Raw genomic sequence first — 27,008 nt, forward strand, 5'->3', positions numbered from 1 at the left:
TGTCAAGTTCAAGTTTTAATTGTGAGTTGAGTTGAGGCTCCGTGGGGAGACTTGAGGAATGTTTGGGGGCCCAGGCGGGCATCTTCCCACCCTTTCCCTTTTTTACTTGCTTGCCCATGTCTTCCTGCATCTCTGTCTCCTTGGAGTCCTCCTCCTCCTCCTCACTGCCTTCCCCTTGGGAGTCTTTCCCTCACCCCTTCCTTCTGAATTTGCATCAGCCACTAGCCAAAGCTATAGACTAAAACACAAAGCACTGAGGAGAGAGCCAAATGCTTACTGTAGCTATGCAGAGTAGGGAAGTTGTAAAAGGTAAAGGGACCCCTCACCATTAGGTCCAGTCGCGACCAACTCTGGGGTTGTGGCGCTCATCTCGCTTTATTGGCCGAGGGAGCCGGCGTACAGCTTCCAGGTCATGTGGCCAGCATGACTAAGCCGCTTCTGGTGAACCAGAGCAGCGCACGGAAACGCTGTTTACCTTTCCGCCAGGGCAGTACTTATTTATCTACTTGCACTTTGACGTGCTTTCAAACTGCTAGGTTGGCAGGAGCAGGGACTGAGCAACTGGAGCTCACCCTGTCGCAGGGATTCAAACTGCCGACCTTCTGATCGGCAAGTCCTAGGCTCTGTGGTTTAACCCACAGCGCCACCTGCGTTGACATCAATACAAATTGACATCAATACAAATGCCAAAATTAATAAACGATCCTCTGGCCGCAGATAAAACATGGGAAGCAAACAATAGGATTTCTTTCGATTAAAAATAAATAAATTGTGCAATGTTAGAAAGAGAATCAGATAACAGATCTTATTCTAGTTGCCCCTGCTTAAATATTCTGCAGTTTTTGCTGTCTGCTGGTTATCTTGATCTTCATCTAGAAGAAGAAAGGACACGGTTGAGCTGGGATGGATAGTAGCAGAGGGGTAATAACGTCGCTCCTCAAATCCTTATGAAGCCAAACAGCAGTTGAGCTACAGATTCAATACTGACATCTCCACATGGACAAATACATGTGTGTACAGTCATACCTCGGGTTACGGACACTTCAGGTTGTGTTTTCTCGGGTTACGGACCTGCCAAAACCCAGAAGTACCAGAATGAGTTACTTCCAGTTTTCGGCGGTCACGCATGAAAAGGCCCTGGCTCTGGTTGAGGCTAATCTGACTTCCTTAGGGCCCGGGACCTCTAGGGTGTTACTATTTATGGACCTTCAGGTTCTCTATGGGGCATACTATACCGTGGGGCATAGTCTTCTCCCTGGTCCTCTGATAGGCCATCAGCTCGAATGAAGAGCAGGCTTACTTCCATTTGAGGAACGACGGGGTTCTATTCAAGCTGGATAGAACCCGAACCGATGGCTTCAACTTCCAGTAAAGGAGATGCCTGCTACACATCAGGAAGAACTTTCTGATAGTAAGAGCTGTTTGAAAGTGGAACAGACTCCCTCAGGAGGTGGTGGACTCCCCTTCCATGGAGTTTTTAAAGCAAAGCTTAGATGGTCATGTAAGGAGAATCAGAACTTACAGGGTTAAACAGTTCTGAGTGACGTCTCACATTCTGAGGCGTGGCTATATTCACATACGGGAATGTTTCTCTGTGTGTGTGTTCTCTTTCGCTTTTGACGGAGAAGCGGAAGGATGCCAGCCAATTCACCGGGCTAATTTATGTTGTTGTGCTACTCATTAAAGACTGTTGGAGATTAGAAAGGAAGCCTGCTTTCAGTCTGAATTTATTACCCACACAAGGCAACAGTTTTTCCCCCGCTGCGTGAACTCTGCTAAGTAAGAGAGCCAAGGGAGCTGAACGATCGGCACGGACGTCCAGTGGCGCAGTGGAAACGTGCCGGACGCCATCTTATCTTCACAGGTCATCTGCCATGTATGCTTTAGTTGAGAATCCTGCATTGCAGGGGGTTGGAGTAGGTGTCCCTTGGGTCTCTTCCAACTCTATGATTCTATAGCCTTGAACAAGTTGCTAGGCAACAGAAAATTCCCCCATCAACAGGTGTCCTTATCAGGGCATGTGATCAACTCAGTCTGGGTCAGTGTAAATGAGTATGTGAATGGGTCAGCATTAGGTCTCTGGCTGGATGGCTAAAAAGAGACAATTATTATGTTTCTTTGTTTGTTTGTTTCTATATTAATGACCAGCATAAAGTTTTGTAAATAATAAAGACTCTGAGAAACAACAAAAAGAGAGAGAGAGAAACAGAAACAAATGGTGTTTATTCCAGAGATAGCTGGAATGCTGCTGCTGCTGTAAACAATTTAATTTTTAAAATCTTTGCTAAATATCCTGAAACCATCTCGATGGTTTCAAGTACGTATACCATTCCTCAACAGATATTGGATTACAAATTCTTTTTTAAAAAAAAATATTTATTTATTATTAATGTTGCAATACGTATATGAAATCTTTACATAATAATGAATTACAAATTCATTGCAAGTAGATCAGGTATCCCCAAACTTGGCCCTCCAGATGTTTTTGGGACTACAACTCCCATCATCCCTAGCCAACAGGACCAGTGGTCAGGGATGATGGGAATTGTAGTACCAAAACATCTGGAGGGCCAAGTTTGGGGATGTCTGAAGTAGATACCTTAAGCTTCTAATGGGTCTCCAGTAGGTCTCTCTCCGAAGAATGTCAGACAGAGGGCAGTCCAAAATTATATGGTATATTGTCTCTAGTGTTTTCACTCCACAATAGCAAATCTATATAGTAGCAAATTTATGATGGTATAAGTGTTTCTGGACTCCCATTCATTTCAGCAGCATGGCATGCATCTGATGAGTTAGACCGGGATAGTCCAACCTGCAGCTCACCAGGCCTTTGCCGCAGCCCTTGCCCTCAGCTCTGCTCCTGCCCTTCAGCGGCTCTTCCGACTTCCCTGTCCCACAGAGGAGGAGGAGCTTGTTGACATGCAGAGGGCTGGGAGGCCAGCTTGCAAGCCAGGGCACACTATCAGCAGATAGAACTGCGCACCCAGAATAGGCGTGAGGCTTTTGAAAGCATACTACAACTAGAGATTTAGTAATCATAAATCAGGACAAAGAAACATGTCTCTCTCTCTCTCTCTCTCTCTCATGTCGTCTCAGAGAGAACAGGAAAAGCAAAAGCTATACACACAACAGAAGTTCCCAGCATACTGTGCTGGAATGTAAACAGACATGTGACACGTAACAATCCCACCTCTGTTCCTTAAGATGGAATGGAAATGTCAACAGAGTTTCCTCCTCTCACTGGTTAGGTGCTTGGGCTCTCTCAACTGCAAACAAGTGCTGTTAACAAGGGAGTACAAGCATGGAAGGGGGATAACCACAATGGGGAGAGCTGGACACAAAATTTCTGGACATTTTGAGGCCCCACCTTTTGATTGGTGGTGTGATGGCCTGGGGATCTGATTCAGAGGCTGAACCTGAGGAATCCCAGCCTGCACAGGAGTCCCCGCCTCCAGGGCCGGCTGAGCCGGGGCGGGGGCTTGAACCTGAAGGGCCCTCACCTGTGCCGGATCCTCAGGAGGAGACACCAGCTGAATCCGCTCTGGCTCCAGAGGTGATCGAGCCTGCAGGTGCTCCTCTCCCAGCCCTGTCAGGGGAAGGTGAGGCTGCCTCTGGGTCCAGTAACCCTCCAGTCTCTCCGGAGCTGCAGAGGCTCAGGGCAGAGAGGCAGAGGGAACTAAGTTCTCACAGGAGGAGTGCTTGCCTTAAGGCCAGGAGAGGTGAGTCACCTGTGGGCCGGGACTGCCCTAGGACCCAGAGGAGATAAAGGCCAGTCAGCCCAGTCCCAGGTTGCGGGAGCAACATCGTTGGTAACCTGTTCCTGCTGGCACCCTGACCTGCTCTCCTGACCATGCCCGACTCCTCGCTTCGCCCCTGACGGACAGCCTCCTTACCCTCGACCTAGGACCGGACTTCGACCATGCTGCACGGTGACCCCCCGGGACCAGCACAGGCGGGCTGGCTTGGTGATGGAGAGTGAGAAGTGTGGCTTGGCGGTGGTGCCCCTTTGAGGGAAGAAGCAATGGCAACAGGAGGTCAGAGCAGAGCTTCCTGGCCAGAAGGAGGCTGCAGAGCCAGGTGTCCCCCATCTCAGATGTGTGCACATCTGGTTCCCTCTTGAATGTGAATGCAGAAGCCGTGTATCAGCAAATTCTAAATGGGCATATGCTACAGGCACTGGCTGGCTGCCGACACCTCTCCCTGGGATATGCAGTGCTTGTTGCCTGAAGCAGACTTCAGACTGATGCAGCAGCGCTCTGTATATGTTCTTGTGAACAGGTGATTGGTTCTCATGGAGGGACGCACACTTTCCTGGAGGTCCTTCCACCCCTATTACATTTCCTGCAAATGTCCCAAACAGGATGCAGCATTCTTTGGTGAGAGGGGCAGGGGGACGTCCACCTGTCGGTTGCCTGTAAACTCTTCTGCTCTGCTCTGGTCAGACCTCACCTGGAGTACTGTGTCCAGTTCTGGGCACCACAGTTCAAGAAGGACACTGACAAACTGGAACGTGTCCAGAGGAGGGCAACCAAAATGGTCAAAGGCCTGGAAACGATGCCTTATGAGGAACGGCTAAGGGAGCTGAGCATGTTTAGCCTGGAGAAGAGGAGGTTAAGGGGTGATATGATAGCCATGTTCAAATATATAAAAGGATGTCACATAGAGGAGGGAGAAAGGTTGTTTTCTGCTGCTCCAGAGAAGCGGACACGGAGCAATGGTTCCAAACTACAAGAAAAAAGATTCCACCTAAACATTAGGAAGAACTTCCTGACAGTAAGAGCTGTTCGACAGTGGAATTTGCTGCCAAGGAGTGTGGTGGAGTCTCCTTCTTTGGAGGTCTTTAAGCAGAGGCATGACAACCATATGTCAGGAGTGCTCTGATGGTGTTTCCTGCTTGGCAGGGGGTTGGACTCGATGGCCCTTGTGGTCTCTTCCAACTCTATGATTCTATGATTCAGCACACACCCAAAAGATATGGGCACACATAGCAGAGTCAGCGAAAGAAAGATTGCGCAGGAAATGTGGCGTCAAGCATTTATTATTTACAGCAAAGAAAACGAAAGAAACATGGCGTGTCTTCTCACACATCTCTCTGTCTGGAGAGACAGAAACAAACAATGATAAGAAATGGAAACATCCAATCAGGTGACCCTCTGCAATAGTAGCATTGAAAATACTGACAGGATCATCAAAAAATTTTATTGCTACAGCATTTGAGGTGGCTTTTTCTTTCCTCAAATGCTCATATGAAAAGATTTAACAGTGGACTTCCTGTTGTCTCCATACTTTATTTAACCATTACTGACTTATTGCAAAAACACATCCACTTGTTGTATAATAAAATATTATTTCTCCTGTGTCCTTTTTCTTACTTAAAACAGCTACAGATCTTATTCAAAGGCTGTGACCGAGTTCAAGCTGCAACAACTGTCCTTAAGATATCTTTTAAAAACTTCCCATTTTGAAATAAATACTTGTTTTGAATTATCTTTTATTTTTTTGGGCTAGATTGGCTAGCATATTAGACCAATTTTTGTAACCATTCTAACCTGGAAGGAACTTTATCACTCTTCCAATTTGTCGCTATTAGGACTCTAGCGGCAACAGTGGCGTATAAAAAGACCTCTCTTACATTTCCTGTGATAAAAAGGCTTCTGGTTTTTTTGTGTGAAATAAACATATAACATTTTTTAAAGTTCTATTTAGATGTCATCCCAGAAAACCTTGATTTTTTTTAAACAGCCACCACATATGGAACATTGTGCCTGTTCCTTCTCCATATCTCCAGCAATTACTAGAAACGTTTTTATACATTTTTGAAACTCTCCATGGGGTCAAATACCAACAGTATTGCATTTTTTTGGAAATTTCCCCTCAAGGTATAGCCCGCTGTTAATTTCAAATTTACTTTCCATAAATATTCCCACTCTTTCATATCTGTTATACCCCAAATCCTGGGCCCATTTAATCATGACAGCTTTAACCTCCTCCTCCTTGACTTCCCAGTCAAGAAAAAGAAGAAGAGTTTGGACTTGATATCCCGCCTTTCACTCCCCTTAAGGAGTCTCAAAGTAGCTAACAATCTCCTTTCCCTTCCTCCCCCCCAACAAACACTCTGTTGGGTGAGTGGGGCTGAGAGCCTTCAGAGGAGTGTGACTAGTCCAATGTCACCCAGCAGCTGCATGTGGAGGAGTGGAGACGCCAAGCCTGTTCACCAGATTACAAGTCCACCGCTTTTATTAATAGTTGTTTTCACACACTTGATACCTTGGTTTACGAACTTAATCTGTTCAGGAAGTCTGTCCTTAACCCAAGGCGTGCTTTCCCATAGAAATTAATGGGAAATGGATTAATCCATTCCAGACAATGAAAAACAACCACTAAAACAGCAATTTAACATGATTTTTACTATCTAACAAGACCACTGATCCATAAAAGGAAGGCAATAATCAATGTACTGCACAATAAAATAAATAAGACAGTATTGTAGATGATAAAACTCAAAATTACTATTTTTTTCTTACGTGCACGGATGATACTAATTGTTTGTATGGGGGGCTTTTATCCATTTCTGCAGTTACACAATCAACCAGTAGCTGAACTGGGTTCCACACAGTCACAAAAACGAAGTCACAAGTCACAGTCACAAAAACGAAGTCACAAGCCACAGTCAAAAGTCAGTACCATAAAACGAAGAACAAGTCACAGTAAAAAAAAGATGAAAAAGCCACACAAACAAAAAGACAAAAGATAGCAAAAACAAAAGCTCCAAATATCACCTCTGTGTTGTGTGGGTGCTCCGGACTCAACGGCCAACAGACTCAACAGGAAGCCTCTGATTAGCAGTGGAGGACTCAATTTACAAATGGAACACACTCAACAGGAAGCGGAACATGTTCTGTTTCCAAGGCTAAGTTCACCAACCCAAACACCTACTTACAGGTTTCCAGCATTTTTATTCAAGTTGTTCATAAACTAAGTTGTTCTTAAACCAAGGTACCACTGTAGTTGGCACTGGGAATCTGATTAACCCACATATTGTGAAAAATATCCATTGTACTGATTCAGTCCACAAGTGACAGCACTGAACCTCTTGGTGGATTGTCACGCTAGTCTGCCTTTGAGGTTCATTTGTTCCAGAGAAGTAAACAAAATACAGTGAATGTGTTTCCATACTGCCCCATCAAAAATCCCTCAAATTTGGTCCACGGTCAACTCTAGCATTCTAGAATTCTATGTAAAAGAATGAACATCAAGTGAATGTTCACTAAGTTTCTCACGTTGACTGAAGCTCTTTCCACACTCCAAGTATTTAGTGTTTCACCCCCGTGTGAGTATGTTTATGTAAAGTAAGGTGTGTCCTCTGACGGAAACTCTTTCCACACTCCATACATTTAAATGGTTTCTCCCCTGTGTGGGTTTGATGATGAATATTAAGGGAGCAACTTTTGCTGAACCTCTTTCCACACTCCATACATTTAAAGGGTTTCTCCCCTGTGTGAGTTCGTTGATGCAAATTAAGCTGATTCTTCCAACCGAAGCTCTTTCCACACTCCATACATTTAAAGGGTTTCTCCCCTGTGTGAGTATGTTTCTGTAAAGTAAGCGGTGCACTCTGATGGAAACTTTTTCCACACTCCATACGTTTCCCCCCTGTGTGAGTTCTCTGATGTTTACGAAGTTTATCACGTCGACTGTAGCTCTTTCCACACTCCAAGCATTTAAAGTGTTTCACCCCTGTGTGAGTTTGCTGGTGTGTTCTAAGGGCTCCACTTTGACTGAAGCTCTTTCCACACTGCATACATTTAAATGGTTTCTCCCCTGTGTGAGTTCTCTGGTGTTCACTAAGTCTATGTCGTCGACTGAAGCTCTTTCCACACTCCAAGCATTTAAAGTCTTTCACCCCTGTGTGAGTATGTTTATGTGTGTTAAGGTGTGCACTCTGACCAAAGCTCTTTCCACACTCCATACATTTAAATGGTTTAACTCCTGTGTGAGTTTGCTGATGTGTACGAAGGTTGGCACTCTGACCAAAGCTCTTTCCACACTCCATACATTTAAATGGTTTAACCCCTGTGTGAGTTTGCTGATGTGTACGAAGGTTGGCACTCTGACCAAAGCTCTTTCCACACTCCATACATTTAAGTGGTTTCTCTCCTGTGTGAGTTCGTTGATGTTCTGCATGTGTTCGACTATCAGTGGAAGTCTTTCCACATTCCAAACATTTAAAAAGTTTCTCCCCCGTGTGAGTTCGCCGATGTGAAGTGAGGTGTGTCCTTCGGCTGAACCACTTTCCACATTCTAGACATTCAAATGGTTTCTCCCCTGTGTGAGTCCGTTGATGTACACGAAGTGAACTAATATGACGGAAGCTCTTTCCACATTCCATACATATGAATGGCTTTTCCCCTGTATGAATTAGTTGATGTTTTCTAAGTGTTCCCCTGTCACGGAAGCTCTTTTTACACTCCATACATTCAAATGGTTTCTCCCCTGTATGGGTGTAATGATGTAAAGTAAGGCTTGAAGTATAACTGAAACTCTTTCCACACTCCATACATTTAAATGGTTTCTCCCCTGTGTGACTTCGATGATGCATATGAAGGGACCAACTTTCACTGAAGCTCTTTCCACACTCCATACATTTAAATGGTTTCTCTCCTGTGTGAGTCCGTTGATGTCTTGTAAGTTTTCCACTCGCATTGAAGCACTTCCCACACTCCACACATTCATATTGTTTTTCCCCTGTATGAATTCGCTGATGTTGTTTAAGAGTGGCATTACTACTATAACTCTTTCCACACTCATTACATTGAAATGGTTTTTCCCCTGTGTGAGTTCGTTGATGGTTTGTAAGGTTTCCACCATCAATAAAGCTCATTCCACATTCTGCAGAGTTCTGTCGATTCTCTGCACCACCTGTTTTGGAGGAAAAGGGAGAAATGATTTTAGGGTTTCAAGGAACATCTTTGTATGAAGGGCGATATATAAATTACATACATAATTTTAACTGTCTATAAAAAAATAAAAGTGGTAGAAGTGTTTCAAAAAAATAAATAATCTATAATTACTAAAAGCATTTCCCCAACACCCTTTACCCATATTTCTGTATTAGTTCAGGTAATCATCATCATTTAATCATGTAGTGGGGGGGGGGGACATGTAAAATCAAAACGCTGTGAGAGGAAAAAGGTTTCTGGCTCCTCCATGAAAGCAGATTCCAGAAACAAAGAGGAGCATCGGAAAAGGCCTCTCTGCCTCCTTCTTCCTGCCTTTTCTCTCCTCTCCATCTTTTCCCCTTGCCAATGTGTTTCCCTCCTCCTGTCTCTATCAACCCCTGCGCCCATATCTTATCCCCTGCAACTCACCAGATCTCTCTGAGGGCCCTGGGAGGGAATGCTCAACAGTTTTGGAGAGGGATGCAGGAGGCAGCCTGACCAAGTCAACCGTCCATCTTCCTCCTTTCATCCTCGCTAGGTTTGCAGAATCAGACACTTTCAACCTTCCCGAGGAGCTCCCAAGCGAAAATGAGCTGCAGGTTCCTGAGAGATGAAGAAACAAAGGGAGCCTCACATTTAGCTGTTGAAGGGTAAGTCTTTCACTGTTTCCATGGTGAAAGAGGGTGCCTTCCTCCTGAAACCCACCAAGCAAGAAAAATAGGTCCTGCTCCAATGTGGAATAAATGAATAAAAATGAATCCTTAGCTGAATCAAAGGATTCTCCCTAAACTCCTTTCCGTGTTAGAGGGTGCAATTAAGACTAAGAAAGACTAAGAATGTGTTCAAGGCCCATGCTGACCCTGAGAGTGATAGCTTTATAGTTTAGAGGTGACTCGAGATAACAAGGAGAAATAGCATGTGATAGTTTAAGAACTAGTACGCATGCTCAAACGCTTCATGGATACGCACCCCTAAAGGAGAAACGGCTAATTTGAATGGACATTGGATGCATGTTATTGGTGGGGGTACATATTAGAGGGATAATGTGTAGGTAGATTGGGTATCCTGTAAACTGCAATTTCTTAACCAATAGGAATTGTAGGAGGGATATTCGAATAGTTTTAGGTTATAAAATATGTGTTTTAAGCTTGGAATGAGCACTCCTTTACAGCGTGAGCTAAGGAGTCGCCCGTGCAGTCCTATTACGACAATAAATCTAGTGATGCCTGATCGTGGTGTAGACTCCTTTTTTACACAGAGTTAATTGACACCCTCTGGGTAAAGATTCCTTGGGACAGAATTTGTCCAACAATTTTGGTGGAGCATGCAGGCAGGTGAACCCAGATTGCCAACCTCACCTAGCGAAGCCCGGACGACACCTTTGGCGCATGACCGGTCCAATGGAGTTCCGTTGCCACTGGGACCTCGGTAGCCCACCGACTTAAGGGGACACCTGTGAGACTCTACACCAGGGGTCAGCAAACTTTTCCAGCATGTGGCCAGTCCATTGTCCCTCAGAACTTGGGGGGGCAGATTATATTTTGAAAAAAATATATGAACAAATTCCTATGTCCCACAAATAAATTGACACCCTCTGGGTAAAGATCCCTGGGACATACTGTGGTGCCTCTCAAGATGAAATTAATCCGTTCCGCGAGTCTCTTCGTCTTGCGGTTTCTTCGTCTTGCGAAGCACGGCTATTAGCGGCTTAGCGGCTATTAGTGGCTTAGCGGCTATTAACAGCTTAGCGGCTATTAACAGCTTAGCGGCTTTAAGAAAAAGGAAACAAACTCGCAAGAACTCGCAAGACGTTTCGTTTTGCGAAGCAAGCCCATAGGGAAATTCGTCTTGCGGAACAACTCAAAAAACGGAAAACTCTTTCGCCTAGTTTTTCGTCTTGCGAGGCATTCGTCTTGCGGGGCACCACTGTATTTGTCCAACACTTTGCCAATGTGTTTCCCTCCTCCTGTCTCTTTCCACCCCTGCGCCCATATCTTATCCCCTGCAACTCACCAGATCTCTCTGAGGGCTCTGGGAGGGATTGCTCAATAGTTTTGGAGAGGGATGCAGGAGGCAGCCTGACCAAGTCAACCGTCCATCTTCCTCCTTCCATTCTAGCTAGGTTTGCAGAATCAGACTCTTTCAACCTTCCTGAGGAGCTCCCAAGCGAAAATGAGCTGCAGGTTCCTGAGAGATGAAGAAACAAAGGGAGCCTCACATTTAGCTGTTGAAGGGTAAGTCTTTCACTGTTTCCATGGTGAAAGAGGGTGCCCTCCTCATGAAACCCACCAAGCAAGAAAAATAGGTCCTGCCGCAATGTGGAATAAATGAATAAAAATGAGTCCTTAGCTGAATCAAAGGATTCTCCCTAAACTCCTTTCCTTGTTGAGGGTGCAATTAAGAAACAGGGTGTTATCTGTGAAAGAATATGTTCAAGGCCCATGCTGAACCTGAGAATGATAGATTTATAGTTTAGAGGTGACTCGAGATAACAAGGAGAAATAGCAGGTGATAATTTAAGAACTAGTACGCATGCTCAAACGCTTCATGGATACGCACCCCTAAAGGAGAAATGGCTAATTTGAATGGACATTGGATGCATGTTATTGGTGGGGGTACATATTAGAGGGATAATGTGTAGGTAGATTGGGTAGCCTGTAAACTGCAATTTCTTAACCAACAGGAATTGTAGGAGGGATATTTGAATGCTTTTAGGTTATAAATTATGTGTGATGTAAGCTGGAATGAGCACTCCTTTACAGCATGAGCTGAGGGGTCGCCCGTGCAGTCCTGTTACGACAATAAATCTAGTGATGCCCGATCGTGGTGTAGACTCCTTTTTTACACAGAGTAAATTGGCACCCTCTGGGCAAAGATCCCTGGGACATATTTGTCCAACACCTTGCCAATGTGTTTCCCCCCTACTGTCTGAATCTATCCCTGCCCTTTTCCCCTGCAACTCACCAGATCTCTCTGAGGGCCCTGGGAGGGAATACTCAACAGTTTTGGGGAGGGATGCAGGAGGCAGCCTGACCAAGTCAACCGTCCATCTTCCCCCTTCCATCCTCGCTCGCTTTGCAGGATCAGACTCTTTCAAACTTCCTAGGGAGCTCAGAAGCCAAAACAAGCTGCAGGTTCCTGAGAGTGAAGAAGAAACCAAAGGAGCTTCACAGACCCTGCAAGCCTTTTCCTGCCCCAGATATTTAGCTGTTGAAGGGTGAGTCTTTCACAGTTTCTGTGCTGAAAGGAAAACCCAGACACCTAGAATGGCTGGGGGAACACAGCCAGATGGGTGGGATATATATAATAACATCATCATCATCATCGACTAGAGTCATGCCTTTTGCGTCTCCTTTTATCTCTGTTGGATGGGAGCTTTGGCATTGCAGCCTCCCTGGCCACAAGCTCCCAGTTATTTCAATAACCCCAACCCCCCAACAGTGGCGTAGTGTGGGGGGTGCAGAGGAGGTCGGCCGCAACGGCGCAACTTCTGGGGGTTAGGTAAATCCACGGGTTAGGGGGCGCAAATCCATGGGTTAGGGGGCGCAAATTACTTGCCTTGCCCCGGGTGCTGATAACCCATGCTACGCCACTGCCCCCCAATAATAGCAATTATAATTATTTCCCCGCCCATCTGGCAGGGCTTCCCCAGCCACTCTGCTGGCTGCCAGTCCCTCCCTGGCCACAAGCTCCCAGTTATTTCAATACCCCCCCCGAATAATAGCAATTATTATTATTATTATTTTCCCACCCATCTGGCAGGGCTTCCCCAGCCACTCTGCTGGCTGCCAGTTCCTCCCCCAACTCTCTTCCTCCAGCCTGGCTTCCCTTCCACTGTTGCCCCCCCCCCCCAACCATGTGCCCTAGAAGAGACTATGGCCAGGACACAAAGAAAGACGAAAAATAATGCATCTGGAATTTTTATAAAATTCCAGAAAGAGGCATCCTGTCAGGCTGCACTAGATTGTAATGGGTTGCTTTGAAGTCAATTCAGCGCCAAATAATAATAATAATAATAATAAAGAATCCCGCGAGCCCCCCCCCCTCACCTCCCTGCGCATCTTTTGCCAGAACAAAGGCAGCAACCCTAAGCAATTCTGACCCACATCAACCGAAGGGCGGGCTCGGTGTAAGGCAGCGCCCCCCGTTTGGATCCCCCAGAAGATCCGGCTTCCCCATTAGGGGGGGAGCAGGAATCCAGCTTCCAAGGAAGAAAGGCTGGGGGGGGGGGAATAGGACGCCCCTCGCCTGTGCCGGGATGTGACTTCAAGGAGAGTCCTGAGCAGGAGCAAGAAGGCTGGGCGTCCCTCCCAGAGATCCTTCCCTCCCCCCCCCAGCCCCCCAACACCCCCACCCCCGAAATCTCCCCCCTGGCACCACTCACCCCTCGCCCTGCGCGCCGCATCTCTTCCTCTGCATCAGGAGGGACCACCCAAGACGAGCGGGGAGGGGAGGGGAGGGGAGGGGGGGCAGGGGGAGGGTCTGTTCCCAGGCCTCTCTAGGCAGCCGGGCTCTCTCTATTCCCTTCCCCCTCCCTCTCCTCCCCAAATAGCCCCGCCAGTTGCGTTTTTCGGGTCTAGGCAGGAGGAGGGATCCGGATCCCGCAGAGAAGGGCGCTGGATTTGAGTCTTGGGTGCAAAACCAGCCTGGCTGGAGGATAGGGGCCCTCGCGGGCATCACTTTCATATATACACACACATATATATATATACACGCACAGTATATATATATATATATATCTATATATATACACATATACACACATTATGTTGGGGGTGTGCATGCTCTTGTGGAAAGATGGAGCACCCTCAGGATGCCAGCGCTTTGCAAAGGCGTCTCTGGAGGAACTTGGCCAGATCTGTAACCTAAGAGCGCCCCCCCCCTCCCCTTGCGCCCTAGCATCTTTCCTTTTCCCCCTCGTTTACCTGCCTGGCTTGGCGTGTCCTTCCTTAGAAAGGCTTGGGTTCATTCTTCCTCTCCCTGACGGGTGTAAATGACTACAGCCTTCTTTCTGCTTTAGTGGGTTTAATATGTTCCACAGGAACCACCTCCTAGGAGCCCTAGGGGCTTCACACACCCCCCCCCCAAGAAAATATTTGAGGGGGCCGGGTCCTTCCCCTCAAGTTAATGGGCACTGCCATTCAAATGGGTGGGGGTGCACTGCGCCATGTGATCAATTATGCAGGATGCAGATTACCTGGACCCCCCAAAATATTTTATTCATTGGCACCCCCAATATGTTCTATTATTTTTACAATGGCAATCTGCCCTTCCTACAACAATCTGCAGGTGACGTACACACTTCTGCCTGCTCTCCCTCTTCTCCCCACAACCACCCTGTGACAGGGGCGTTGCATGGGGGTGATGCCAGCAGGGCAGTGCCCCCCGGGGCGGATTTTTGAGGGGGCACAAGGCAGTCACTGCTTTGCAGGCACCCCCAGTGGAGCCCAGCACTCCTCTCCTATGGTTGGAGGAGGAACCAACCATGGAGGCTGTTTTTAAGAATAAATAAATTATTTATGCTTTTCAGATTTATACATTTCATCAAATTTACAATCATCTTAACATTTCAAAACTTGACTTTCTTCTCTCTCTTTCCGCAGTTCCTTAAATTTATTTTTCATATCTTCTGCATATCCTAATCTACTTAAATTGCTCGTTCATTCATCCACTTTACAAATATACACCTATAATACTGCAGGTTATTACAATAATCCTACGAATGTTCTTATCTGTTTACAGTGTGAGGAGAACCTGAGCTTACAGGGTTAAACAGCTCAGTGTATGCGTCCTGCCTTCTGTGGGGCGGAGGGATGGGATCCTGCGTCACATCCACGATCTGTTTTTCTTTGTTCTACTCTGGTTTCGCTTTTGTAGGGAACAGACATGTCTCGCATTCTGTTCGATACTGGGTAATTTACTGCAGCTGTAATAATAAACGCTTTTAGCTTCGGAGAAGCTGCGTGGGCTCTTGATTTATGCACACTAACGGCACGCACAGAAGACAGAAGGCTAAGGGCTTTGATCACTGTGTTTTTACTCTGCTACACTCAGAACTCCGGAAAAGCAGACTGCGCAACAAAAGCTTGCAGGACCTTTCCCCCCTGAGGTTATGGACACAGAGTTATGCTGTAAAGGCAAGCAGAGCTTTCATTTCTGTGCTGTGCTGTGTGCTGAAGAGCTACAGAGAAGTCCAGCTCTGAGATCCTGCCTGGTGCTGAGAGCAGAGGCAGTAGAGCTTGCAGGCTGAAGCTGCTGGAAAGCTGTGTGCTGCAGGCTGGAGGCCTCTCCTTGGAGGACAGCTGACACGCGTGAGTACTGAGCCCCAGGGGAGGAGATGGCAGAACTTCAACGGACTTTCAACGTCCTGTTTGAAAGGCTCAACAGCCAGAATTGGGAGGTCTGGTCAAGAAGAGCAAGGGGATAGTGTTTGGCCACAGGGCTCTGGAGCTGCACTCAGAGGGAACCAACTCCACCCTTCCAGGCTGCTGCTGGAGCTGCTGCAGCAGACCGGAAGGGTGCTCTGAAGAAAGAGCAGCAGGTGCTGTGTATGCTGAGAGCTAGAGTGGACGCTTTGAGGGTCTCAAGATGGCTCAGGCTGCTTGGCAGGCGCTGGAGAGTGTTTGTGTAACCACAGTGGAAGCCAAGGACCGAGCGGGAGCCAAGGGCCATGAGGGAGTTGAGGGCCAAGTGGGAGCTGAAGGCCACGTTCCTGAAACCACAGCTGGGAGCTGCTGCTTTGTCTCTGGGAAACCACGTGATGAAGAGGCCCGGAGACAGAGAGCTGGGGTTTGAGCTTTAGGCCCAAGCTGTGCACCCAAAGGTGGGGGTGCAGGGAACGCAGGAAGGAGTGGAGGGGATACTGTGCAGGCATTTGCTTCGAGATGCTGCTACAGATGTGGGTCCCCCTCCCATCTCGTGAGAGACTGCCCAGTAGAGGCTCTGGAAGGACCCAAGGTCATCTCCTGTAGCAACCAACAGATAAGACCCAGCATATCAGCAAAACATGGGAAGCAGAAAACAAAGGGAACTGGCAGGGATGGCTCTGAACAAAGGCACCTAGCAGCTTCCATGGCAACAGTAAAGGGGTGTGAACAGGACGCTGTGCTGACCTTTGTAATCGATTCTGGTGCCTCCCACCACCTCGTGCCATCTAGTGGTCTTTTGCGGAACTGCACATCTGGGAAAACTTTGTCTTGCAGATGGAACCAAACGTCCTCTGACACAATCTGGATCACTGTTCTGCTCTTTCTTACAGGAGTCGATAGAGGCGTTTGTCGTCCCCGGATTGTCCTGCTGTCTGCAGTCTGTTGCCGCTCTTCTTGCTGATGGTTACAGCAAGAGAATAACGTGTTTTGAGAATAACATGTTTTATTTCCAGGGATGGGCAACAACTGCTCAGTGTGGAATGTAAAGATAGGCTGTTTGTGCTAGAAGCTTCTCTTCCAGGTCCAGGTACCACTGAGGCAGCTCAAGCGCAACGTGCCAACGTTCCAGTCCATGATGCATGCCATCATCTTTGGCACCAGAGAATGGGTCACGTGTCCTGGGATTACGTGAAGAAGATCCCAGAGTGCACTGAGGGGTGCAAAATGAAGTCATGTGCTAAATTTCTTGATTACAGGGCTTGTAAGCAGGCAAAGCTGAAAACGTGCTCCTACCCAAGGTCTGAAAGAGTGACCACCAGACCTTTTGAGCTGGTGCATGTAGATTTGTGTGGTCCCATGCTAGTAGCCAGTCTGGGCGAGGCCAAATATGCTCTCACTCTGATAGATGATTTTTCTATAAATGAGTGGCTTTTCACATTGAAACACAAGAGTGAGGCTGTGCCGCTAATCAGAGGAACTGCAATATTCCACACACGTGTGTAACTTTCAGACTGACCGTGGTGGGGAATTCACCATGTCTGCGCTGCAAAGTTTCTTCTGCCAGAAGGGAATACATCACAGGTTAACAGTCACCAACAGAATGGCATTGCAGAACGCAGGAACAGAACGCTGCAGGTCTGCAGCGTTGCTGTTTGATACCGGGCTCCCCCAGTGCTTGGGGGGGGGGGCTGGAAAAATTCTAATTTCATGTTGAACTGGTCATTCAAGTTCTGTTGTAGGGGACACGTCCTATTTCCTGCTGCACAGCAAGAAGCCCAAGGTGTATTTGGCTGCGAGGCTTAGGTCCTTGTGCCAAAGGCCAAGTGCAGAAAGGGTGGCCCTAGGTCCCAAAAGATGGTTTTCTGTGGGTATGAGCCAGGGACCAAGGGGTGGAGATTTGCCTATCCAACAGGCAATCAGTCCAGGATTCTGCTCAGCAACAGGGTTGAATTCTGTGAGCAGAATGGGTGGACACGCATACATGGGAATCCTGATGTTCTTTCAGAGTCTGCTTGACTCTGCTGATGAGGAAGAGGTAGAGGTTGAACCTGCTGCTGAGGCACAGAGTCCTGACCCAGAGCAGGTAGAGGGAAGAACTTCTCTGAAAACTGTGAAGCTTGAACAGAGAAGTGCTCCTTACTCACCCACAGATTCAGCTGAGAAGTCTAGACGGTGCAGTAAGTCAGAGGGGGGAGCTCTCTGACGCCAAAGACGTTTTAGCTGGCCCTAGTGGGTCAGAGGGGGTACCTGAAACCGGGTTGAGATGTACAGCTTGCAGAAGCTGTGAGTGCCTGGAGGCGGTTGGAGGATGGATGGCGACTAATGGATTGAAGTTGAATCCTGACAAGACAGAAGTACTGTTTTTGGGGGGCAGGGGGCGGGCTGGTGTGGAGGACTCCCTGGTCCTGAATGGTTCCCTCATTGCGAAAAGCAAAGCTACAGGGAACCAGAAAGAGGGCCTTCTCGGTAGTGGCACCCGCCCTGTGGAACGCCCTTCCATCAGAGGTCAAAGCAATAAACAACTACCTGACATTCAGAAGACATCTTAAGGCAGCCCTGTTCAGGGAAGTTTTTAACGTGTGATATTTTACTGTATTTTTTGTTTCTGTGGAAGCCGCCCAGAGTGGCTGGGGTTGGGCCAGATGGGCGGGGTACAAATTATTATTATTATTATTATTATTATTATTATTATTATTATTAACCTCCCGACAGGTTTGCAGTCACAACTGTGTGGGTTGGTATGGCACAGTGTGAACCTGAGAGTTTTGAGGATGTTCAGAAACTGCCTCAGGAAGAAGCCAGGAAATGGCATGAGGCAATGCAGAAGGAGATGAGCTCAATGGAGTCTATTTGTGTATTCTCTCTCACGACGTTGCCAGTGGGCAAACAGGCCGTGAGCAGCCACTGGGTTTACCATCTTAAACCCACAGCAACTGGAGAACCACAGTACAAGGCTAGGCTAGTAGCCAGAGGGTTCACACAGCAGAAGGGACTGCATTTTACTGAGGTATATGCTCCTACTTCCAGAAGTAAAACTCTGTGCATGCTCTTAGCCATTGCTGCACAAAGAGGTTTGCAGGTTTGCAGGTGCATCACTTTGATGTGGATGTGGCCTATTTGAACTCAGACCTCCAGGAGGATCTGTACATGCTTCCTCCTCCAGGGTTTAAGGGCAATGGGCCAAATACTGTATGGAAGCCTCACATGTTCATTTATGGCTTAAAGCAATTGGCCAGAAATTGGAACTTGTGCCTGAATGAAGCCTTAGAGAAGCTAGGTTTCAGGAAGTGTCTTGCTGACAGCTGCCTGTACCTTAAAGGGTCAGGAGAGTCACAGGAAATGGTTTGATCTTTGCCAATGACATCATACACATCTCAGGGGCAAACAAACATATGCCAAAGTTTGCCAAAGAGCTTGGAAAGCGGTTTCAGCTCAAGAACCTAGGTGCAGTAAAGATCTACCTAGGTGCACAGATAGACAGGACTGAAGATGGAAGCTTCTTGCTCAGTCAGAAAGGCAAGACTAGTGGTTGCTTGAGAAGTTCAGAAAGTCTGATTGTGAGGGTTGACACCCATGGAGACAAGCTATGTGAAAGAAAGTCAGCTAGCAGCACGTGTGGAGTTCGAGAATGCTGAGCTCTTTCAGTCAGCTCTGGGCAGCCTGTTGTATCTGTTCCAATGGAGCAGGCTGGACACTGCTTTTGCTACCAATCTCAGTAGGGAAGCTACAAAGCCCAGTGTAAACACCTGGCATGGTATCAAGCGGGTGCTGCATTACCTGCAGGATACCAAGGACTTCAATCTCAAGCTGTCAGCTGCAGGTGAGACTAGGCTCACTTGCTGAGCAGATAACAACTGGGCGAATCTGGATAACAGGAAGTCCGTATCTGGGATGGTAATAAAGTTTGGGGAATCTCTCGTTGTGTGGAAGTCCCTGAAGCAAAATCTCATTGCACTGTCCTCTACTGAGGCTGAGTTAAGCACACTGTCAGAGTTGTGCAGGGAACTGGTGTTCCATAGATGCCTGGTGCAAGAGATCTATGGGAATTGTTGCCTGCCCATCAATGTTTAGGAGGACAATCCACCCTGTCTGAGGTTGGCAGAATCTGGGCAGTTTAAGGCCAGAACCAAGCATATAGACATACGTTTCCAGAATGTGTGTCAAAGTGTCCTGTCAGGTTTGGTGCGGATGAAGTACTGTACAAGCCATGACAACCTGGCAGATGGGTTAACGAAACCTTTGAGCTTCCAGAGTCATGGTGAGTTCTATGGAGGTTTGAAGTTGGGGTAAGTGGTGATACTTACTGGCCCCCAGTAGCGCAGGACGAGAGGGGGTGTGAGGAGAACCTGAGCTTTCAGGGTTAAACAGCTCAGTGTATGCATCCTGCCTTCTGTGGGGTAGAGGGATCCTGCGTCACATCCAGGATCTGTTTTTCTTCGTTCTATTCTGGTTTCGCTTTTGTAGGGAACGGACATGTCTCACATTCTGTTCGATACTGGATAAGTTACTGCTGCTGTAATAATAAATGCTTTTAGCTTAGGAGAAGCTGCATGGGCTCTTGATTTATGCACACTAACGGCACATACAGAAGACAGAAGGCTAAGGGCTTTAACTGCTGTGTTTTTACTCTGCTACGCTCAGAAGTCTGGAAAAGCAGACTGCACAACGGAAGCTTGCGGGACCTTTCCCCCCTGAGCAATAAATCTCAGATACAGTTTATCTGTAAATATTCAATAAACCATTTCCATTCTTTTATAAAAAAAATTGTTATATTGATTTCTTATTTTTCTGGTAAGTTTCACCATTTCTGCATGTTCCAATAGTTTTTGTATCCATTCTTCTTTGCATTTTGGGGCAAGTAAAATTCTATACAGTTTCTATACGGAAAGAGAGGTGGAATAAGGGCTTGGGAATGCTTACACAAAGTCAGCTGCAATTTAAAGCAACAGGAGGAAATGTAAGAGAATGGGCTGCTGGGGAGAGAGAGAGAGAAAGAGAGAGAGAGAGAGAGAGACCCTGCGGCAGCAATCCAGCTGCTGACAGCGGGCTGGAGATCACAGGAAGTCACAGCAGCAGCGTGCAGGTCTTGGGATCAGTGCCACTGGAGCTGGGAGCGATCCAGGAGCGCTGCTTCTCCATCATGGACTAGCATGGTGAAGCAGGCAGGAGCCGGAGCTGGAGAAGCCGCCCCTTCACCCCCAAATAACACCTTTGGCGAAATAATCCGAGCACAGGTGGCATGCCCCAAAGAGGAAAGGGGCATAAAAGGGAGGAATGAACATGAGCATCGGGGTGCCAAGCGCAGCATGCTCCTGCCATGTTTTCCAGGGCACATTGAATGAAAACTGGAGACATTTTGGGGACACAAGTTTGGACTTGAAATCCCGCCGTTCACTCCCCTTAAGGAGGCTCAAAGCAGCTAATAATCTCCTTTCCCTTCCTCCCCCACAACAAACACTCTTGAGGTGAGTGAGGCTGAGAGACTCCAGAGAAGTGTGACTGGCCCAAGGTCACCCAGCAGCTGCATGTGGAGGAGCGGGGAAGTCAACCCGGTTCACCAGACTACAAATCCATTGCTTTTATTAATGGCTGTTTTCACACACAAAATCAGTGTGATACCTTGGTTTACGAACTTAATCTGTTCAGGAAGTCCATTCTTAAACCAAGGCGTTCTTAAACCAAGGCATGCTTTCCCATAGAAAGTAATGGAAAATGAATTAATCCATTGCAGACAATGAAAAACAACCACTAAAACAGCAATTTAAAATGATTTTTACTATCTAACATGACCACTGATGCATAAAAGGAAGGCAATAATCAATGTACTGTACAATAAAATAAATAAGACAGTATTGTAGATGATAAAACCCAAAATTAATATTTTTTTCTTACATGCACTGATGATAGTAATTGTTTGTATGGGGGGCTTTTATGCATTTCTGCAGTCACACAATCAACCAGCAGCTGAACTGTGTTCCACACAGTCACAAAAATGAAGTAACAAGCCACAGTCAAAAGTCAGTATCATAAAACAAAGTACAATTCACAGTAAAAAATAATAAAGAAAAAGCCACACAAACAAAAAAATAGCAAAGACAAAAGCTCCAAATATCACCTCTGTGTTGTGTGGCTGCTCCGGACTCAACGGCCGACAGACTCAACAGGAAGCCTCTGATTAGCAGCGGGGGACTCAATTTACAAACGGAACACACTCAACAGGAAGCAGAACATGTTCTGTTTCCAAGGCAAAGTTCACCAACCCAAACACCTACTTAAGGGTTTGCAGCGTTCTTATTCCAAGTTGTTCATAAACTAAGCTGTTCTTAAACCAAGGTACCATTGGAGTTGGCACTGTGAATATGATTAACCCACATATTGTAAAAAATATCCATTGTCCTGATTCAGTCCACAAGTGACAGCACTGAAGCTCTTGGTGGATTGTCACGCTAGTCTGCCTTTTGAGGTTCATTTGTTCCAGAGAAGTAAACAAAATAAAGTGAATGTGTTTCCACTCTGCCCCATCCAAAAACCCCTCAAATTATGTCCAGGGTCAACTCCAGCATTCTAGAATTCTGTGTAAAAGAATGAACATCGAGTGAATGTTCACTAAGTTTCTCACGTTGATTGAAGCTCTTTCCACACTCCAAGCATTTAGTGTTTCACCCCTGTGTATGTTTATGTAAAGTAAGGTGTATCCTCTGACGGAAACTCTTTCCACACTCCAGGCATTTAAATGGTTTCTCCCCTGTGTGGGTTCGATGATGAATATTAAGGGAGGAACTTTCGCTGAACCTCTTTCCACACTCCATACATTTAAAGGGTTTCTCCCCTGTATGAGTTCGTTGATGTGAATTAAGCTGATTCTTCCAACTGAAGCTCTTTCCACACTCCATACAGTTAAAGGGTTTCTCCCCTGTGTGAGTACGTTCATGTAAAGTAAGCTGTGCACTCTGATGGAAACTCTTTCCACACACCATACATTTAAATGGTTTAACCCCTGTGTGAGTTTGCTGATGTTTACAAAGTTTATCACGTCGACTGTAGCTCTTTCCACATTCCAAGCATTTAAACTCTTTCACCCCTGTGTGAGTATGTTTATGTATGTTAAGGTGTGCACTCTGACGGAAACTCTTTCCACACTCCATACATTTAAATGGTTTAACCCCTGTGTGAGTTCTCTGATGTGAACTAAGTTTATCACGTCGACTGAAGCTCTTTCCACATTCCAAGCATTTAAACTCTTTCACCCCTGTGTGAGTATGTTTATGTATGTTAAGGTGTGCACTCTGACGGAAACTCTTTCCACACTCCATACATTTAAATGGTTTAACCCCTGTGTGGGTTTGCTGATGTGTACGAAGGTTGGCACTCTGACCAAAGCTCTTTCCACACTCCATACATTTAAATGGTTTAACCCCTGTGTGAGTTCGTTGATGTACTGCATGTGTTTGACTATCAGTGGAAGTCTTTCCACATTCCAGACATTTAAATGGTTTCTCCCCCGTGTGTGTTCGCCGATGTGAAGTGAGGTGTGTCTTTCGTCTGAACCACTTTCCACACTCTAGACATTCAAATGGTTTCTCCCCTGTGTGAGTCAGTTGATGTACTCGAAGTTTACCAATATGACGGAAGCTCTTTCCACACTCCATACATGTGAATGGCTTTTCCCCTGTGTGAATTAGTTGATGTTTTCTAAGTGTTCCCCTGTCATTGAAGCTCTTTTTACACTCCATACATTCAAATGGTTTCTCCCCTGTGTGGGTGTAATGATGTAAAGCAAGGCTTGAACTATAACTGAAACTCTTTCCACACTCCATACATTTAAATGGTTTCTCCCCTGTGTGACTTCGATGATGCATATGAAGGGACCAACTTTCACTGAAGCTCTTTCCACACTCCATACATTTAAATGGTTTCTCTCCTGTGTGAGTCCGTTGATGTCTTGTAAGTTTTCCACTCGCATTGAAGCACTTCCCACACTCCACACATTCATATTGTTTTTCCCCTGTATGAATTCGCTGATGTTGTTTAAGAGTGGCATTACTACTATAACTCTTTCTACACTCATTACATTGAAATGGTTTTTCCCCTGTGTGAGTTCGTTGATGGTTTGTAAGGTTTCCACCATCAATAAAGCTCATTCCACATTCTGCAGAGTTCTGTCGATTCTCTGCACCACCTGTTTTGGAGGAAAAGGGAGAAATGATATTAGGGTTTCAAGGAACATCTTTGTATGAAGGGTGAAATATAAATTACATACATAATTATAATTGTCTAGAAAAAAATAAAAGTGGTAGAAGTGTTTCAAAAAAATCAACAATCTGTAATTACTAAAAGCATTTCCCCAACACCCTTTACCCATATTTCTGTATTAGTTTAGGTAATCATCATCATTTAATCATGTAGTGGGGGGGGGGGGACATGTAAAATCAAAACGCTGTGAGAGGAAAAAGGTTTCTGGCTCCTCTATGAAAGCAGATTCCAGAAACAAAGAGGAGCATGGGAAAAGGCCTCTCTGCCTCCTTCTTCCTGCCTTTTCTCTCCTCTCCATCTTTTCCCCTTGCCAATGTATTTCCCCCCTCCTGTCTCCATCCATCCCTGCCCTTTCCCCCTGCAACTCACCAGATCTCTCTGAGGGTCCTGAGAGGGAATGCTCAACAGTTTTGGAGTGGGATGCAGGAGGCAGCCTGACCAAGTCAACCGTCCATCTTCCTCCTTCCATCCTCGCTAGGTTTGCAGAATCAGACTCTTTCATCCTTCCTGAGGAGCTCCCAAGCGAAAATGAGCTGCAGGTTCCTGAGGGAAGAAGAAACAAAGGAAGCCTCACATTTAGCTGTTGAAGGGTAAGTCTTTCACTGTTTCCATGGTGAAAGAGGGTGCCTTCCTCCTGAAACCCACCAAGCAAGAAAAATAGGTCCTGCTCCAATGTGGAATAAATGAATAAAAATGAATCCTTAGCTGAATCAAAGGATTCTCCCTAAATTCCTTTCCGTGTTAGAGGGTGCAATTAAGACTAAGAAAGACTAAGAATGTGTTCAAGGCCCATGCTGAACCTGAGAGTGATAGCTTTATACTTTAGAGGTGACTCGAGATAACAAGGACAAATAGCATGTGATAGTTTAAGAACTAGTACGCATGCTCAAACGCTTCATGGATACGCACCCCTAAAGGAGAAATTGCTAATTTGAATGGACATTGGATGCATGTTATTGGTGGGGGTACATATGTGTAGGTAGATTGGGTAGCCTGTAAACTGCAATTTCTTAACCAATAGGAATTGTAGGAGGGATATTCGATTTACACAGAGTTAATTGACACCCTCTGGGTAAAGATTCCTTGGGACATAATTTGTCCAACAATTTTGGTGGAGCATGTAGGCAGGTGAACCCAGATTGCCAACCTCACCTAGTGAAGCCCGGACAACACCTTTTAGCACATGACCGGTCCGATGGAGTTCCGTTGCCACTGGGACCTCGGAAGCCCACCGACTTAAGGGGACACCTATGAGACTCTACACCAGGGGTCAGCAAACATTTCCAGCAGGGGGCCAGTCCATTGTCCCACAGAACTTGGGGGGGGGGCAGATTATATTTTGAAAAAAATATATGAACAAATTCCTATGTCCCACAAATAAATTGACGCCCTCTGGGCAAAGATCCCTGGGACATATTTGTCCAACACCTTGCCAATGTGTTCCCCCCCCTCCTGTCTCCATCCATCCCTGCCCTTTCCCCCTGCAACTCACCAGATCTCTCTGAGGGTCCTGGGAGGGAATGCTCAACAGGTTTGGGGAGGGATGCAGGAGGCAGCCTGACCAAGTCAACCGTCCATCTTCCCCCTTCCATCCTCGCTAGGTTTGCAGGATCAGACTCTTTCAAACTTGCTAGGGAGCTCAGAAGCCAAAACAAGCTGCAGGTTCCTGAGAGTCTGAACAAAGACCTTGGATTCTTATCTCATTATACATGACAAAGCCATTTTTCACCTTTTCACCCCTTGCTTTTTCCTGTAAGACCTATTGCAGTCGTTAAGAGTCGTCAACAGGCTCATCACAGCTATCTGCCAATCACCCATTCCCACCACCCTTCTGAGTAATACCCCTCCCCACCTTCTCACTATATAGAAGGGTCTGGAAACTTCTGTTTCAGTGTATCTGAAGAAGTGTGCATGCACACGAAAGCTCATACCAAGAACTGACTTAGTTGGTCTTTAAGGTGCTACTGGAAGGAATTTGTTTTGTTTTGACTATGGCAGACCAACACGGCTACCTATCTGTATCAAAAATGATAGAATGATCTCGATACGAATCCAAGGCAGACCTTTTAACATCACAGTAATCCAAGTTTATGCACCAACTACTGGTGCTGAAGAAACTGAAATTGACCAATTCTATGAAGACTTACAACACCTTATAGAAGTGACACCAAAGAAGGATGTTCTTCTCATTATAGGGGATTGGAATGCTAAAGTAGGGAGTCAAGAGATAAAAGGAACAACTGGCAAGTTTGGCCTTGGAGATCAAAACGAAGCAGGGCAAAGGCTAATAGAGTTCTGTCAAGAGAACAAGCTGGTCATCACAAACACTCTTTTCCAACAACACAAGAGACAACTCTACACATGGACATCACCAGATGGGCAGCATCGAAATCAGATTGATTATATTCTCTGCAGCCAAAGATGGAGAAGCTCTATACAGTCAGCAAAAACAAGACCTGGAGCTGACTGTGGCTCAGATCATCAGCTTCTTATAGCAAAATTCAAGCTTAAACTGAAGAAAGTAGGAAAAACCACTGGGCCGGTAAGATACAATCTAAGTCAAATCCCTTATGAATACACAGTGGAAGTGAGGAACAGGTTTAAGGATTTAGATTTGGTGGACAGAGTGCCTGAAGAACTATGGACGGAGGCTCGTAACATTATACAGGAGGCAGCAACGAAAACCATCCCAATGAAAAGGAAATGCAAGAAAGCAAAGTGGCTGTCCAATGAGGCCTTACAAATAGCGGGGGAGAGAAGGCAAGCAAAATGCAAGGGAGATCGTGAAACATACAGGAAATTGAATGCAGATTTCCAAAGAATAGCAAGGAGAGACAAGAAGACCTTCTTAAACAAGCAATGCAAAGAAATAGAGGAAAGCAATAGAATGGGAAGAACCAGAGATCTGTTCAAGAAAATTGGAGATATGAAAGGAACATTTCGTACAAAGATTTCCATAATAAAGGATAAAAGTGGAAAGGACCTAACAGAAGCAGAAGACATCAAGAAGAGGTGGCAAGAATACACAGAGGAATTATACCAGAAAGAAATGGATGTCTCGTACACTCCAGGTAGTGTGGTTGCTGACCTTGAGCCAGACATCCTGGAAAGTGAAGTCAAATGGGCCTTAGAAAGCACTGCAAATAACAAGGCCAGTGGAAGTGATGGTATTCCAGCTGAACTATTTAAAATTTTAAAAGATGATGCTGTTAAGGTGCTACACTCAATATGCCAGCAAGTTTGGAAAACTCAGCAGTGACCAGAAGATTGGAGAAGATCAGTCTACATCCCAATCCCAAAGAAGGGCAGTGCCAAAGAATGCTCCAACTATCGCACAATTGCACTAATTTCTCACGCTAGCAAGGTTATGCTTAAAATTCTACAAGGAAGGCTCAAGCAGTATGTGGACCGAGAACTCCCAGAAGTGCAAGCTGGATTTAGAAGAGGC

The 27,008-nt window shown here is 46.1% G+C and overlaps 1 protein-coding gene across 4 annotated transcripts in view; it reads right to left on the bottom strand.

The window, feature by feature from the left end:
- Window positions 1-5,116: 5,116 nt before the first annotated feature.
- The window catches only part of LOC309336532 (uncharacterized protein), a 61,029-nt gene continuing 39,137 nt past the window's right edge, over window positions 5,117-27,008 (bottom strand). For 3 of the 4 annotated variants that reach the window (XM_081852441.1, XM_081852442.1, XM_081852440.1), the window contains 6 exons: window positions 25,053-25,226; window positions 23,930-24,103; window positions 11,904-12,077; window positions 10,953-11,126; window positions 9,369-9,542; window positions 5,117-8,919 (listed from right to left, as the gene is read on the bottom strand). In XM_081852441.1, the coding sequence (XP_081708567.1) occupies window positions 7,313-8,919; window positions 9,369-9,542; window positions 10,953-11,126; window positions 11,904-12,077; window positions 23,930-24,103; window positions 25,053-25,226 (2,477 nt within the window). In that variant the 3' untranslated portion in view covers window positions 5,117-7,312. Of the gene's footprint in view, window positions 8,920-9,368; window positions 9,543-10,952; window positions 11,127-11,903; window positions 12,078-13,323; window positions 13,426-23,929; window positions 24,104-25,052; window positions 25,227-27,008 lie in introns of those variants that run through there. The other variant, XM_081852443.1, reaches the window with a different exon arrangement.

The sequence above is a fragment of the Podarcis erhardii genome (assembly GCF_964252035.2).
Source record: "Podarcis erhardii genome assembly, chromosome: 2".
In the NCBI taxonomy this organism is placed as follows: Eukaryota; Metazoa; Chordata; class Lepidosauria; order Squamata; family Lacertidae; genus Podarcis; species Podarcis erhardii.